Here is a 15,924-nt window from a genome sequence, read left to right on the forward strand (position 1 = left end):
CCCCATGGCACACTGTCATGCCACAGTCCTTTTTCCTCCTTTTCTCTATCCCATCAGGATTTAGAGCATGCACCCACACATGCCCAGTATGTTTTTTTCTTTTCTTTTTAGAATTATTTTTAATTTAACTTCATTCGTCATTATATTATTTTAATTTGACCAGAGAGAAACGGAAGGCGGGCAGGAAGTGAGAAAGCAAGCCATCAGGTCCGGGACTCGAACCATGGTGAGCCATGTGTGGGGGTCCAGTGCACTTAACCACCATGCCACCCACTAGCCTGCCCAGCATGTTTTTCAGGCTGCCAGACCAGGAGTCAAACAGCATCAGCCATGTGGAGTTCAGCTACTTTAACCCTAGGCTATGGGCTGGCCCAGATGCCTTTTTTTTTTTTTTTTTTTAAGAATTATGTAATTTTATTTATTCATTCATTTATTTTAATTTGACCAGAGAGAGAGAGAGCGGGAAAGTGAGAAAGCAAGCCACCAGGTCCAGGACTTGAACCATGGTCAGCCATGTGGGAGTGTCCAGCACCTTAACCACTATGCCACCTGCTGGCTTCAGATGCTTCTTTTTTGAAGAAGCACTTTGATACTCTGTTCTCTTTCTACATTTTTAGACAGTTTTTTTTTTCTTTCTTTTTTAAGTTTTTGGGAGTCATTTTTCTTCCTGAAGTTAAAAGAATGCTGAAGGAGAGTTTATTACAAACGTGTACTTTCTTCTATCACTGCCTGCTTTCTGGCAACCCAGTGCCCATAACGTATAGCCTGGTAAAAAGGACAATTAAACTAAAAATCGAGTGGAATTATATTGTCAGTACAGCTAAGAATTTCAGGAAGAGCTTGAAAGTGTTCCTTATTAACACAGGATGTTCCTGGCATGTTGCAAGTGTTTTAAGGGCCAAGTCTACTGAGGGGCTCCACCTGTCACTTTGCAGATGAGTGTGTGCTCATGTGCTAAACTCCTTAACCTGCTGCATCACGGGTCTTTGTGAAGCCCCTGGTGCTCTTCTGTCCCCCAGAGCACTACGAAGCCCTGGTGTCTCCCATCCTTGGACCTCTTTTCACCTACCTCCACATGGTAAGAGTGATCAGAAAGCGGGAGGCCTCTCCTGGGCCTGTGAGTCAGGAGTTCCTTACATGTTCCCTCCTAGCCCTGCCAGGGGAGTTCACACCCCAGCAGGCTGTCGTTGCTGAGTGATTGAGTAGCCCCTGAAGAATGAAATTAAATGGACTCTATTGCCCATGAACACTTCTGGACAGATTCTGCTCCCAACCTCCTGTTAACTGAGGATAGGTGCTCAGGGATCGCTTCTCCTGAGTGTTTCCCTGACTCTGGAATTAAGCAGGGGGTTAATTTTCCACTGGGTGGAGAATAGATGTGTCCAGAGATCCAGGAATTCTAAGAATGTTCTTAATCCTTTCCAAGTAAAGTAATTGATAGGCCACCCTGACCATGGACGTGGGAGAGGTGACAGAAATGACCTGTTTTATAACTTGATGGTGCCTGCAAAGGCTCTGTTGTCGATACCTGGAACCCTTGGCTACTTTCAGTCATGCAGTGCACCTTAGCTGGTAGGTGTTCGGTCCTTTCCCCAGTTCTCACTTCTTGTGTTTTCCCAGAGGCTGTCCCAGAAATGGCAAGTCATCAACCAGAGAAGTCTGCTGTGGTAAGGAGCACCTCTCGCCTGGCAGACAAGCTGGCACACGGTTTGGGTGGGGAAGGGATTGGGGCAGAGATTCTGCTGTCCGTGGCTAGAGAAGCAGGGGGTTCTAATTCTAGCCTAGGTGTAGATGGCTTTTCTGGACAACCCATGAAATCATCAAACCTCCAGAGGACACATTCGCCTCACCCACTCACAATTTTGATCTTGTACTCTTATCTACCTGCACAGAGCCAGTGGTAAGAGTGTCCCTCAGCAGGTCCCTCCCAGCATCTGCATAGAACATAGACTCGAAGGAAGCTGGAAGAAAGAGGGCACAGGGTGTCTGGTTAGGGTTGCTCCTTCCCTCGTCCTTCCCTTTCTGCACTCTCATGGAACTTGTCCCCCTGGTTTCCTGCAGTGGTGAAGATGAGACTCCAGATGACAACCCAGAGTCTCAAGAGATGCTGGAGGAGCAACTAGTGAGGCTGCTAACCCGAGAAGTCATGGACCTCATCAGTAAGTGGCTTGTAGCAACCAGGCATAGGAGAGAATTTTCCTGGAAAATGAGCTGGTCACTTGGCCAATCCTAGTAATGCTAGATTGATGCAAAAATTGACGTCTGCAGTAATACTGACAGGAAATCATTAACCAGGTAGAAGCTAGGTAGTCTTTAAATCAACCTGAGGATATTTTATGAATTGTGAACTGAGTTGTACCAAGGCTAAATTAAGAAGAAATGGTCCAGGAGGAATTCGGATTACTTTTAGGAAAACGTCCTAGCATTGTCAATACAAAAAATTCTAAATTCTTGGACACGAACATTGTTAATTTCCCTTTCTATTTTTGGCATATTGAAGGAAATGACACTTAGTCGTTTTATTTGCTTGAGATCCTGAGTAAGCCAGGGATGTACCAGGCATCCTTCCTCCTGGTCACACTGACTCAGAGAACTCAGTAATCTCTCTCCGCTGACCTTGAAGTCAGATCAGAACACAGTCTGGTCAAGGTCATCAGAATGCCTCAGTTTCCCCACACTTCTCCCTCACCTCGCCAGAAAATCTGGAGCCCGTCTGCTGAGCTAGCTGCTGTCTTGTGTTCATATTTATCCCTCCCTTCACCCAGTAACTTACCTTCTTGCTTCAGCCGTTTGCTGTGTTTCGAAGAAAGGTGCTGAGCACAATACTGCTCCCCCTACAGACGGAGATGGTGAGTGAGCCCGGAGGCCTGTTCTTAGGCTCCTAAAATTATTCCTTCTGAACTAGGTCAGTTCTTACAGCAGTTATCTCCCTGGTAGGCTGGGGAGCTTGAGACAGTACCTGCTGCTGCCCATGCGGGCCTCCTTGCTGTGTTCCTCCAGCAGTCCTACATCAGAGCCTCTGCACTCGTCATTTCCCTGCCTAGCAGAATTTCCTCCCAGCTGCCTGCGTGGCCCTATTCCCTTGCTTCATTTAGGTGTCTCCTATGTCACCCCTTTCAGTGGGTCCCCCATGAGCACCTTAAGGAAAAGAGCAACCCAGCCACACTATGCTTTTCCGCTTAGTTTTTCTAAATTGCACTGACCTGACCTGACGTTCAGTTTTTCCTTAAGTATGCATGTCTCCCTTGCTAGAATATAAATTCTCATCATAGGGACAGATTTGTCCTGTTCCTCTTATATCCCCATAGAACTAAATTGGTGCCTATCACAGTGAGTGCTTGAGTATTTGTTCAGCAGCGAAAAAGCACCAGTATTTGAAGTTTCTTAAGTTACCTCCCAGCAGCTCCTTTGTCCTCACATGTCCAGCTAGATGCATCTCTGGAAGGTCTGCCATGGACATGGGCTTCTGCGTCCTTTCATGGGGTGAGGAGTTGTCCTGGTACTACCCTGCCACCAGCCAGCCCAGGATGCTCAAATTTGCTTTGCTCTTTTGGACTTGTCAAAACAGGATATTCTTCGTTCTGAAAGGATGGAGCTTAATATTCTGCTTTCTGCTTACAGATGAAGAGATGATGGCCACAGAGGTAACCCCCTCAGCCATGGCAGAGCTTACAGACCTGGGCAAATGTCTGATGAAGCACGAGGTGGGTGGAGGGGGCAGGGGATGCCTTTTCTTTTCTTGCCTAGTTAGAGAGCCAGCTTCTACTTTTCTCACTCTGGTGCCATCAAAAAGAATGTTTGGCTAATATTTCTTCATGTAAGTTTCTGTTCCCTAATCTCCCCAGAGAAAACAAAGGAAAAGGTGCAAGGCTGGGGTGTCTTCCATGTTGGCGTGCATGAGCAGAGGCTCTCAGAAAAACACTTAGGCATGTTGATGTACATTGCTGGTGTGTAGCCTTGTCCAGGCCTGAGCTTTGTCTCGGTCCTACATGTAGGTTTTCTCTTAAACTCACTGCTTTTCCTTCTTGACTGCCTCATACGTCAAAAAAAAAGTAAGCTCACTTCTCTTCAGTAGCTTTTTATCAGTTTCCTGCTTACCTATTCAAACTCCAGTTCTTTTGATGCATGAAGAGTAGTCAAATAAAGGGCCTACAGCAGGTGGCATGGTGGTTAAGGGCGCTGAATCCCACATGGCCGACCACAGTTCAAGTCTTGGACCTGGCAGCTTGCTTTCTCACTTTCCCTCTCTTGCTCTCTCACTCTGGTAAATTTAAATAAATAAATAAAGTTAATTAACATAATTCTTTTTTTTTTAAAGAATCGTCAAAATGGAAACACTCATTTTTGTACTTAATTATTAATTATAATAGTAACAAATTTTGTACGTAATTATTACTGTAATCCTTTATCCTTTCCTGTTCAGGATGTTTGTACAGCGCTATTAATTACAGCCTTCAATTCCCTGGCCTGGAAGGATACTCTGTCTTGCCAGAGGACGACCACACAGCTCTGCTGGCCTCTCCTCAAACAAGTATGGTTATTCAGCCCTCTTCCTGCCTTTCATGGAAGGTTTGGGTCATGCAGATTAAATGAATCAGCGGGGAAAACTGGGGTGCTGGTGCTTTCAGAGAGGCCCTGTGGCCCTGAACACAGCTGTCTCCGCAGGTGCTGTCAGGGACACTGCTTGCAGATGCTGTCACGTGGCTGTTCACCAGTGTGCTGAAAGGCTTACAGACACATGGGCAGCACGACGGGTGCATGGCTTCCCTCGTCCACCTGGCCTTCCAGATATACGAGGCGCTGGTGAGTGGAGAGCATGGGGCAGAGTGGCTGCGCCTTCACACGTCCCTAGTCCCTAGGGCCTTATCCTGAAGGTGGACCACTCCCATAGTGCAGTGTTGCTCTGGAGAAGTGGATGTGGCGGGCATGGGGGTGGTGGCTGTGCCCAACTTGCATCAGATGAGTTTGTTGCCACTGTCAGCGCCCCAGGTACCTGGAGATAAGAGCGGTGATGGAGCAGATCCCTGAGATACAGAAGGACTCCTTGGACCAGTTTGACTGCAAGCTTTTGAACCCCTCCCTGCAAAAAGTGGCTGACAAACGCCGGAAGGACCAATTCAAACGCCTCATTGCTGGCTGCATCGGGGTAGGTCATGCACCTTCCTTAGTGCTCCCCCTCCCACAGGGTTACTTATGGTCGTCTTCTTATTTTAAAAATTATTATTTAATTTTATTTTTTATTATTTCTTAATTTGACCAGAGACACAGGATGATTGGTGGGGGAGTGAGAAAGCAATTCACCAAGTCTGGGACTTGGATCATAGTCGGCCATGTGGGAGTCCAGCACCTCAACCACACCACCTGCTGGTCTTAGACCACGTGTGCAGGCAAAGCAGAACCCAGCTACCATTATGGTGGGATGATCTCTCATCCACTCCTCAGGGCCTGGCATTCTTCTTTGTTTTTCCACAGAAACCCTTGGGAGAGCAGTTCCGAAAAGAAGTTCACATTAAGAATCTTCCGTCACTTTTCAAAAAACCCAAGCCAATGCTGGAGACAGAGGTGCTGGACAACGAGGGGGGCGGCTTAGCCACCATCTTTGAACCCTGAATCAAGCTTTTGGGCATCCTTCCTCGGCCTTTATTGTCATCTCTTCTTCCCCTTCGTAGTTACTATCTAGGCCCCTCTCACACTGCCACTTCACTTTCCACCGTTGTCGGCCTGGAATGAGATCCAGGTCTGGAGCTGGAGAGAATGGGCCCTTTACTAAAGTATCAAAAAAGGGAGGTAGGGCCTACACCTTTCTGTTAGATATCCCAGGTAGTCGCCATTCTACTTGGAGTCTGGGCTTTTCCAAGAAAAGCTAGAGCAGAAGGGCCCGTCTCCCTAAGCCCTCCCACCCCATACAGCCACACACCTGTGCAGAACGGTAACTAGGGCTGCCGTGCCCACCGCGACTAGCCGGGCGGTGGCAAGGGCTCAGCCCTCGACTGCTGTGCCAGAGAATTTTCTCTTGGACACGGAGTCCCACTGAGCCCCCTTGCTGCTGGGCTGGCAGGGCACCTTCCCGCCCGCCAGGGGCATGTCTGGGATAGGTGCTGGGTGCTCAACTGAATTCGGCCAGTTCCCCCATCTTTGTTTTGAGCAAGACTCTGGCCACCTGATGGGATCCATGGTACAGGCTCCTCCTAAGCCCTGGCACAGTTTCTAGCGTACCTCCAGGAACCAGGGCTAGGCAGGCTTTAGTGCTCTCTGACATCCCCTTAGAGCCTACCAGACATCTTGCCCTTCCATGAGAGACCCCTCAGTCTGGTTTCCCCAGCTTCAGGGTCCACTCAGGCACAAGAGCCACAGTACCCTATCTAGTGTCACATGATGCCATTGTAATCCAAGGATATCCAAACAGACTAGGCCACATCTGTGACAAGCAGCTAGCAAAGCCACTGATCTCCTAGGACTAGCTGAGTCCAGGTGCCTTCAAAAATCTTAGTCTTTCAGGTTCCTGGTCTCTTTTCTCAAGGGCCATTTCCAAAAGAAAAGAAAGAAAATATGCCTTCCCATCACAGCCTGTACTGTGAATCCATTTTAGAGGTCACCGGAAGGCGCTGTAAGCAAAGGGGACATGGATGTGGGACCTAGCCCTGAGGTTGCTACTGGCCATGAGGCAGGCTTTTATCCACACAGAAACCAGACTATCCCCGTGCTCTGCCCAAAGGCCTGTCATCTCTGCAGTCCACTAACAGTTCAGTGAGGGAGCCGGAGCGGACTAAATGAAGCCACAGCTTTTAGCTGGCGCAGGCCACAGGCAGGGCAAGGTTGGGAAGAGGCAAAGCTGGGGGAAGTGGGACTCAGTCTCACGTCGCTGTCTCTGCTGCACAGATGTGCCCCTGCTCGCTCTCTGCGTGGTGCTTTGGGTTTCTTGCTGATGGTTAAGGTGATCTCAGAGTGTTTCCCTCCAAACTTGGTAGCTGCCTACTCCTCTGTCTGGTTGGGGCTATGGAGGGTATAGTTGTATTTATTGTGTTGTAATATTTTTAACATCCTGTGACTTCATGCTAGGAATTTTCTATTGTTTATAGAATCTTTTTGTAGAAACATTAACTCTAAAGCACATTTGCATGTCAGTAAAAAAAAAAAAAAAACCTCAGTTTCATAAAGAATGAGCCCATTTGCCTTCTTGAAACCAGTCTTGAAAACTGACATACTACAGGTACCTCCCCATGACTATCTCGCTAAGGGTACTAGACAGGAAGAGCTATAACTGGTCTCTCAAAAGCTTTCTGAAATGGTATGTCAGGTAGAAAAAGATTTCTGTTCCTGACCCACCTAGATCGGGCGGCCCCAACCATGCTCAGTGTCTTTTCTTGCTGGCCAAATGGAATTGCTGTTTTGCAGCTGTCAGAAGCAGCTTGAGGCTTAGCCACCTGGAAGGCTGGAAACCACATGAGAACCCTGTGCAGCTCCAGACCAACCTGAACACATCAGATGTGCCTATAATCCTAACTAATTGGGAGTGGGGAGGGTGCAGGAAGATTTATAACAGCCAAGACCTTGTCAAGAACACCTGTTCATCTCTATTTCTCTTGGGGTCAGGGTGGGGGCCAGGAGGAACAACTTGGACAGTTAACAGACCAGCACTCCCAGTCTTCCTGGCACCAGACATTGGCCTCATAGAAGACACTCCCTCAACGGACCCTGGGGTGGGGGAGCTAAGTGGGTGGTCCCAAGACGACTCAAGCACACCACATCCACTGTATACCCCATTTCCACCACTACCACATCACAACATACAATGAAACACTCAGTAGGGTTCAGGTTCCCATGACAACTCAGTACTGCAGCAGATCAACAGGAGGTGGAGCCCAGGGGCAACGCAAGCAATGGGAGTGGCCAGGGGGGTAAGGACCTCTCCTATAGACAACCCTTTCTTCTATCAGGTACCTGCCCTGTAATCGGGGAGATGGTAAAGTCATACATTAATAACTCTGCCTCCTTGACTAAAGTTTTTCAAAGGTTTAGCTGTGCCTCCAGAAACCACCTAAATTTGCATTTTCTAGGAAGCTTTGGAAGGATTTGGTTCTATCCTAAAGTAACCTCTGAGTTGGATTTTTTTTTTTAACCAATCCACTCACCAGCAGGAAAGAAAACACCCAGTAGGGCATGGTCATGCTACAGTCTCTCTTCCATTCCTCCATCTTGTCAGAATTTGGGGCATATACATACGCACCCAGTGTTTTTCTTTTTTTTTTTTTAATAGTTATTTAATTTTATTTATTCATCCATTTATTTTAATTTGACCAGAGAGAGAGAGGGGAAGTGAGAAAGCAAGCCACCAGGTCCAGGACTTGAACCATGGTTGGCCACGTGGGAGTGTCCAGCGCCTTAACCACCATGCCACCCGCTAGTCTGAACACCCAGTGTTTTTCAAGACCCTGAAGCTGGGACTCAACATTTGGCCACGTGGGATTCGGCTTTCCTTAATCACCAGGCTACTGGGCTGGCCAAGTCCGTCGTTTATACTTGCTATATGCCAGACCAAACATTTCTGAGGCAAAGGTCCACTTTTTATTTATTTATTTTTTTAAGCGAGGTTTTTGCTGTAGGGTGCATGTGCTTGCCAGAAAGACAAGAGACAGACAGAAAACGAGAAATCCCCCTGGGGTGATGGCCACACTGTAATCCCTTATTCTCCATTCTCCTCTTGGGATCGTGAGCACACGCACCTGGCGTGAGCTTGAGCTGCCAGGTCAGGGACTCAAACTCCAGTCGTCTACATGAGTCCAATGATGTAACCACTATGCCATCTGCTGGTCCCAAAGGTCCACATGTGTAAGACCCTAATTCAATAAGCAGTCTGACAAAACTGTTTGGACATGGATTTATTTACATCGAAAGCCTTACAAAGGCAGAAGTCTCACTTTGTGGCACGTTTCACAAAGTGTACTGATGGAAAGGAAAGCTGGAGTTGTCCTAGAAAACGCAGGACTCAGTCACACTGGGCTCTCATAAAGCAGTCCCGTGAGGGTAGGTCAGAACCCATGTGAGCTCGTCACATGTGTTCCCAAGCCCAGGCTCCCAGCAGCCCCGGGGTAAACCTCAGTCCATCTGAACTGCGTCTAGTTCATCCAAGAACCGCCGACACTTCCCCATCAGTACTTTGATGGCTTCACTCACCAGCACATCTGGTGGCAACACCCCCGTTGACTCAACAGAGACTGGGGACCGAAGAGACATGTTAGCATAGGCCTTTTAAAAACTCCTATTTTAGGTTACTTCTAAATGCCCTGTCTAGACTCTGAAACAAAGTGCAACACCATAAAGCACACCCCTCACCACTTCATACTCACAAATATAATGATCCCGAACACGGGCAAGGCGCACAACCTTCTTTAGCTTCTCATTCCGGAAGACTTCCCTGCTGAAGGTATCCAGTCGGGGATTGGCAACTCTGGCTACTTTTTTGCCTAATGGAAAACCAGGTAACATTTTTTTCTATTAGAGAGTCTTAGTTTTCATTTCTCTCTGCTGCCTTCAAAGACAACAGTTTAGGTCCTGACCTGGACAGCATCTCACTAAATGCCATACCTTGAACTTCCTGCACTTCAATAACACCAGGTGAGAAGCACCGGCTCAACTCCTCAGCTGCCTCCCCTTCCACAGGCTCAAGCAGGGTGATGTCAGGCAGAAGCCTGTAGCTGGCTGTTGCGACTGGTGAAAACTTGGCATGATCTTTGCCTGCAGAGAAGAGGGAATCAGCCTGTGGGAAAACCTTTACTCCTGCGAGTGACAGCAAAACCACCCCTACTGGCTCTCTGCCTGTCAGGTCAGGAATACTGCAGCTGGGTCCCTTAGTCACACCTCGCTTCACTAACTGGACTACCCCTTGCCCAGGGCAGGCCCACAGGGTCCTCACCAATGCCCTTGACACAATGCATGAGCAGATCAATCTCTTGGCCAGGCCGCAGCTGAGCAATGAGGATGTCATCATGCACTGGTCGGATAGTGCCCTCTGGGAAGAGGTCAGCCTGGTTCCCCAGAGGGACCCACGTCATATGCCTGGTGTACACTGGAGGAAAAAATCGGAAGGTCTCAGTCCCTAAAATTAGGACCCACCGGTAGGTGCGCTTCCCCACCACCACCACCACCACCACTCACCCTTGTGGTTCACATAGAGCTCATTGGGGTCAGAGGAGTCTTTAGCAGCATGGGGATTCCGAGTGCACCTGACTTGTAGCCGGAACTGCAGAGTATCAATCTCTGTGCCTTCTTCATCCTCTACACAAATGAAAGAGGCAGCTCTTAAAGAACTAGTAAACTCTTAGAACCAGCAACTAGCATAGTAGTTACACTGCCAAACTCCCATGTGGCCAACCATGGCTTGAGTCCCAGACACAGGAGCTTGAAAATCACACTGTGTGCATGTGTGCATGCCCAAAACCCCGGGAGAAGGGACTGCAGCATGGCCATCCCCCTGGGGGGTGATTTCTCACTTTCTCTCTCACTGTCTCTCTCTGCACACACCATATAGCAAAAATCTCTCTTTAAGAAAAAAATGGGGGGGCCACCAGGTGACACAGTCGTTAAGGATGCTAGACTCCCACATGGCTGACTGGTTGAGTCCCAGACTTGGCTGCTTGCTTTCTCATTTTCCCTCTCTTTCTCTCTCACTCTGTTCCTCTCCAGTAGAATTTAAAAATAATTAAAGTTAAATTAATTCTTAAAATAATATACATAGGATTAAAAAAAACTAGTGAACATTTGATGTCCAACACTATGTTGAATGCTTTACGTACATTTCTCATGAATCCCCTTGACAAATTTAGGAAGGCAAGGGCAAATGTCACAAATGAAAATGCTAATGTACTTGGGACCAGCAGTTGACATAATGGCTATGCTGCTGGACTCCTATGTAGTCGACCATGGTTTGAGTCCCAGACCTGGTGGCTTAAACTCACGCCAGGTGCATGTGCATGCGTGCCCAAGACCCCAAGAGAATGGAGGAGAAAGGATTGTGGTGTGGCCATCCGCCCCCCCGGGAGGGGGGGCAATTTTCGCTTTCTGTCTTTCTCTGTCTTTCTAGTGAGCACATGCCTCCTTACAGCAAAAACCTCTACAAAAAAAAAAAGAAAAAGGAAATGCTGATGATGTACCAAAAAATTAATAACTTGATCAAGGTCATACAGTAATCAATCCAGATTTGAACTCAGGCAATCTGATTCTAGAATCTACTTTTCATTCTTACAAAAGCACTATCCCACTTCTCCCACAATTTGATTTTCTCAGACTCTCACCTTGGTTCCGATATTCAAAAAGACGGGGGTCAGCATGAATGGGAATGAGCCCCAGGCGATGAGCAAGGATCTCATCTTGGACAATGGAGGTGTTGTTGTATACCAAGACTTTTTCCACAGCCATAGTTGGCACCTGCCCAAGGATACAGAACTGCCCATCTGCAAAAGCCCAGTAGGCTTCCCATCTCCCCCCATCTCCTGAGATAGGAAGAGACCTCTTAGAAGAATACTTAATGAAAAGTTCACAAAGAATGAGAAGAAGAAATATTAGCAAATCCCAGGGAAAGTAAGGGAGAGGCACAGCTCAAGATACCTAATTCCACTGGGTGGTCGGAAAAGTCACGGCATTTTTGCATAGAAAAACAATCATGACATTTCCCTCGACCCAGTACAAGTGAGGAGATGATAGCATGGTACCCCACACGACTCCAGCCTTGCCACCAGGCCTGCCAGTACCTCAGCTAGCAGAATCCGTCGAAAAGCATTGGCAATGGCTGCATCGATTCCCACCATGTCAAATTCCAATGAGTTTTCATCCATGTGGACCACATCCACTCGAAAATTCTAGAGACAGGAAAAACAGTGAGACCTGCTCACTGTGTGATCAACATCTCTATACCTCCCCCTGGAGATTTCCCTCAGTATATTAACATCCTCTTTCATCCAAAAACCTCCCTTTGCCCAGATGTCCCTCATTTAATTTTCTCCCCCAATTATTTAGCCTCTTGACTAAAAGACTCCCTGAAAAGTCTCCCTGTTCTTTCATTAATCAAAAACCCTAGGGAACCAGCAGTTAGCGTAATGGCTATGTTGCTGGACTCCCACGTAGTCGACCGCGGTTCGTGTCCCGGACCCAGTGGCTTAAAAAACTCACGCCGGGCGCGTGTGCGTGCGTGCCCAAGATCCCAAGAGGAGAATGGAGGAGAAGGGATTGCAGCGTGACCATCCCCCCTGGGGGGTGATTTCTCTCTTTCTGTCTCTATGTCTCTCTCTGTCTGTCTGGCGAGCGCACGCGCCCTACAGTGAAAATCTCTCAAAAAAAAACCCTATGCAATATGGCTTATGACATCCCCAGAAGCTATTCTACTTAAAAAAAAAAAAAAAAAAAAAACCCAGAAACTTCCAGTGTTTAGTTCAACTGACACTACCCAATACTTATCTTACCAGATGTCTCTGATGATTCCTTCTAGATTCATTATCTCCCACTCCTCACACACATAGCCATTATCAAAGCCCTCTCAGGGAACCAGCAGGTGGCATGGCTGTTAAGGCGCTGGACATTCCCACATTCCAACCATGGTTGAGCCCTGGACCTGGTGGCTTGCTTGCTTTCTTTCCCTCTGTCTCTCTCTCTCTGGTCAAAGTAAAATAAATAAATTAATAATTCTTTTTTTTTTTTTTTGGAGAGGATTTTTGCTATAGGGCACGTGCATTCACCAGAAAGACAGAGAGAGACAGACAGAAAGCGAGAAATCACCCCCCAGGGAGGATGGTCACACCGCAATCCCTTCTCCTCCATTCTTCTCTCAGGATCTTGGGCGTGCATGCACATGCGCCCTGCGTGAGTTTAAGCCACCGGGTCCAGGATTCGAACTGCAGTCGACAACATGGGAGTCTAGCGACATAGCCATTACGCTAACTGCTGGTCCCAATAATATTTTTTTAAAGAATTATTTTATTTAACTTTGTTTATTCATTCATTCATTCATTTTGACCAGAGAGACACACACATACACACAGATACACATACACACAGAGAGAGGGAAAGTGAGAAAGCAAGCCACCAGGTCCAGGACTTGAACCGATGTCAGCATGTGGGAGTGTCTAGCACCTTAATCACCACGCCACCTGCTGGTCCCGAAATTAATAATTCTTTAAAACAAATAAAAAAAGCTGTCACAAACTGACCGTCCCCCTTTATTTCCACCATCAGTCTCAGTTCGCGCCTTCAAACAGGTCCCACATACAAGCGAGCAGATCTGCCTACTCCTTAAATTCGTTCTCTTCCCGCCATCACTTCTGCCTTGCCTGCCTTTAAGAACTCTTTAAAAGTTCCCTAACACCTACAGTGCCTAAGATGCCCTTGGAGCGTGCCTACCACTCATGCCGGCCCACTTGACCTGGCAATATCCACGCCTTCGTAGGGGAGCTCCTGTTCTTAGACCCTCCTCGCCCTTCACTGTCCGCAACTTCTACTCGTTCACAGCTCAATTCAGATGGCACCTCCTGCTCCCCTCTCCAGTCCAGATTAAGTGCCCGCGCGGGATGCCTCCCACCCTCCCCGCGTCCTCACTGCGATCACCCGCCTTTACATTAGACGGGACAGGGGCAGGTTTACGAGTGGCATTTCCCAGCAAGATTGGACAGCCGGTTCACAGAACAGGGCCGTGAGCCCGAGTCTAAGCTGGCCTGCGCCTCGCTCCTCGCACACGGTTCATCGTTTCACAGCGGGATGACCCCCCGGGAGCAGCTTGGGGCCCGGGCTGCCCGACCCCACGGTCCGGCCCTCGGACCCTCTCCGGACACCTCCGGTCGCACCCACCTTCTCGAAGCGGTCCTGGTCCCACGCATCATCGTAACCAGAATAGTTACCGGGAAAGTCGGTCGTGTGAACCTAGGGCAAAGAGAAGCGGCCTGTCCACGAAGGGGCAAGCGCGCGCCCACTCCGATCCCGACCCGCCCTCTGCCTTCATTCCTCCTCCCCAGCTCAAGGCCACCGGCTCACATTTCGAACCCCGAACTCTCCTAGCACCACGCGGCTCCTCATTTCTTCCACCGCCTGGGCCGCCGCCATCTTCAATCTCGCCACTACCAGACCAGGGTCCTTAACCCGCGAGCGCGTGCGTTCCCCGGCCTCCCTCTGTCTCCGTGGTAACGCACTGCCTCCAGGAACCTTAAATATCGCGAGACTTCTACCCGCCTCTGTCCACGTCCCCAGCTTCCGGAAATCAGCTTGGGCCAAACATCCGGGTTCCTGCTTTTTGCGTTCCGGCTGATCCCACCTCTTCTTCTCGACCCTGGACGTCTCCCTCCTTCAGGCCCACGTCTCGCCCACTGCTTCTCCGCGCGCGGGGTGGCGCGGGCTTCGCGACGGGAGCCCTCCAGGGACATGGCAGCCACGGCGGCGCCGGCTGGCGGCGCCCGAAACGGGGCTGGCCCGGAATGGGGAGGATTCGAAGAAAACATCCAGGTAATCGCCCCAGAGCACCCGCTGCCAGCAACCCTGGTGCTGAGGCGGCTTCCCCGCCGTAATCCCCGGTGTTCTTGCTTTTCCGACCAGCGAGGAGGTCGGTAGGGTCAGGCCTGATGTGGGGGTGGGCGGGATTCCCTGGCACTCGCTAGAAACAGTGTACACAGGTTGTGTGGAGCTTTGGGGAAAGACGGGGGGAATGGGCACTTTTGCACCCCATCGAGGTTTCATAGGGAAGATAGGAGTAAGATAGAGATGGAAGACGAGTAGCCGGTTTCCCAGGCTAGAAAAGAGAGCCAAAGCTAGCGGCCAGGGGTTCTGAGAGCAAATGAGGGGGAAGAGAGTTGCGTGATTGGTAGTGATCCCATAGTGATTTCAAGCCGTGTTCCCAGCAGTGGAAGAACAAAGCCCCAAGCCCTGGGATGAGCAGAGGAGGACTTAACAGATGGAACGCAAAGGTCCTGCACTCTAGGAGCCATTGTCTTCACAGGGTGGGGGTTCAGCTGTGATTGACATGGAGAACATGGATGACACCTCTGGCTCCAGCTTTGAGGATATGGGTGAACTGCATCAGCGCCTGCGGGAGGAAGAAGTAGATGCTGATGCAGCTGCTGCTGAGGAAGAAGATGGAGAGTTCCTGGGCATGAAGGGCTTTAAGGGGCAGCTGAGCCGGCAGGTGGCTGATCAGGTAAGCAAGGTTGAATCCCTAGCAAGTACAGACTAGACTCAGGCGTGGCCCATGTTCTGGAGTGGTGATAGTGGGGATCGCCCCAGATCCAGTTACAACTGTGTAGGACTCTAACAGAAGATAGGGGCACCAGTAGATGGAGTAGCGGTTACATCACTGGACTCCCACATGGCCGACCACAGTTTGAGTCTTGGACCCAGTGGCTTGGGACTCACGCCAGATGCATGTGTGTGTGTGTGTGTGTATGTGCCCAAGATCTTGGAAGGAAAGAGGATTACACATAGCCATCCCTCTTGTGGGGTGATTTCTCACTTTCCCTCTTTCTATCGCTCTGTCTCTGGTAAGTACATGAGCCCTAGGCAAAAACCACAAAAATCAAAAGAAAAGAAAATATATCCAACAGAAAGTAGACCACGGGGTCTAGAGCCTCGCAGTACCCTCCCTCATCTTCCTTACTTCAGATGTGGCAAGCTGGAAAGAGACAAGCCTCCAGGGCCTTCAGCTTGTACGCCAACATCGACATCCTGAGACCTTACTTTGATGTGGAGCCTGCCCAGGTGCGAAGCAGGTGAGGAGTCTTCTAGAAAAACTTCCCTCTAAACACCTCGTTCTTCATCCAGACTGCAGCCAGATGCCCAGCTCTGGGCTCTGCTGGGCTCCCCGCTTCATGCTGTCTATTCATCTTCCCTCAAAACCTACCTCAAATGTTGTTTCTTTTATTCTGCATCTTCAACCTCATCCCATTTGTTCTCTCC

At 49.1% G+C, this 15,924-nt stretch overlaps 3 protein-coding genes across 3 annotated transcripts in view; 2 read left to right on the forward strand and 1 right to left on the reverse strand.

The window, feature by feature from the left end:
* XPO5 (exportin 5) overlaps window positions 1-7,147 on the forward strand; it is a 65,971-nt gene extending 58,824 nt beyond the window's left edge. The window contains exons 24-32 of the mRNA XM_006148525.2: window positions 981-1,078; window positions 1,621-1,667; window positions 2,062-2,159; window positions 2,787-2,849; window positions 3,622-3,704; window positions 4,424-4,531; window positions 4,666-4,803; window positions 4,982-5,146; window positions 5,473-7,147. Coding sequence (XP_006148587.1) covers window positions 981-1,078; window positions 1,621-1,667; window positions 2,062-2,159; window positions 2,787-2,849; window positions 3,622-3,704; window positions 4,424-4,531; window positions 4,666-4,803; window positions 4,982-5,146; window positions 5,473-5,610 — 938 coding nt within the window. The 3' untranslated portion in view covers window positions 5,611-7,147. The remainder of the gene's footprint in view (window positions 1-980; window positions 1,079-1,620; window positions 1,668-2,061; window positions 2,160-2,786; window positions 2,850-3,621; window positions 3,705-4,423; window positions 4,532-4,665; window positions 4,804-4,981; window positions 5,147-5,472) is intronic.
* A 1,716-nt stretch (window positions 7,148-8,863) lies between these two features.
* Window positions 8,864-14,167, reverse strand: POLR1C (RNA polymerase I and III subunit C). Its single transcript, XM_006148526.3, has 9 exons — window positions 14,017-14,167; window positions 13,834-13,905; window positions 11,748-11,855; window positions 11,292-11,424; window positions 10,156-10,275; window positions 9,914-10,066; window positions 9,586-9,735; window positions 9,348-9,464; window positions 8,864-9,215 (listed from the first exon to the last, which is right to left on the reverse strand). The coding sequence occupies exons 1-9, from the start codon at window positions 14,083-14,085 to the stop codon at window positions 9,097-9,099; spliced, it is 1,041 nt and encodes a 346-aa protein (XP_006148588.1). The 5' UTR covers window positions 14,086-14,167; the 3' UTR covers window positions 8,864-9,096.
* A 79-nt stretch (window positions 14,168-14,246) lies between these two features.
* Window positions 14,247-15,924, forward strand: part of YIPF3 (Yip1 domain family member 3) — a 7,946-nt gene continuing 6,268 nt past the window's right edge. Inside the window, exons 1-3 of the mRNA XM_006148527.3 lie at window positions 14,247-14,481; window positions 14,972-15,169; window positions 15,631-15,737. Coding sequence (XP_006148589.1) covers window positions 14,401-14,481; window positions 14,972-15,169; window positions 15,631-15,737 — 386 coding nt within the window. The 5' untranslated portion in view covers window positions 14,247-14,400. The remainder of the gene's footprint in view (window positions 14,482-14,971; window positions 15,170-15,630; window positions 15,738-15,924) is intronic.

This window comes from Tupaia chinensis, unplaced genomic scaffold (genome assembly GCF_000334495.1).
Source record: "Tupaia chinensis unplaced genomic scaffold, TupChi_1.0 Scaffold000238_1, whole genome shotgun sequence".
NCBI lineage: Eukaryota > Metazoa > Chordata > Mammalia > Scandentia > Tupaiidae > Tupaia > Tupaia belangeri.

Bases quoted from the DNA above. Each gene is read 5' to 3' on its own strand.
- POLR1C (XM_006148526.3), bottom strand. From the start codon at position 14,085: ATGGCGGCGGCCCAGGCGGTGGAAGAAATGAGGAGCCGCGTGGTGCTA. The intron at 13,906-14,016 runs GTGAGCCGGTGG...TCTTTGCCCTAG, and splicing joins GAGAGTTCGGGGTTCGAAAT to GTTCACACGACCGACTTTCC. The intron at 11,856-13,833 runs GTGGGTGCGACC...TCCTGTCTCTAG, and splicing joins ACCAGGACCGCTTCGAGAAG to AATTTTCGAGTGGATGTGGT.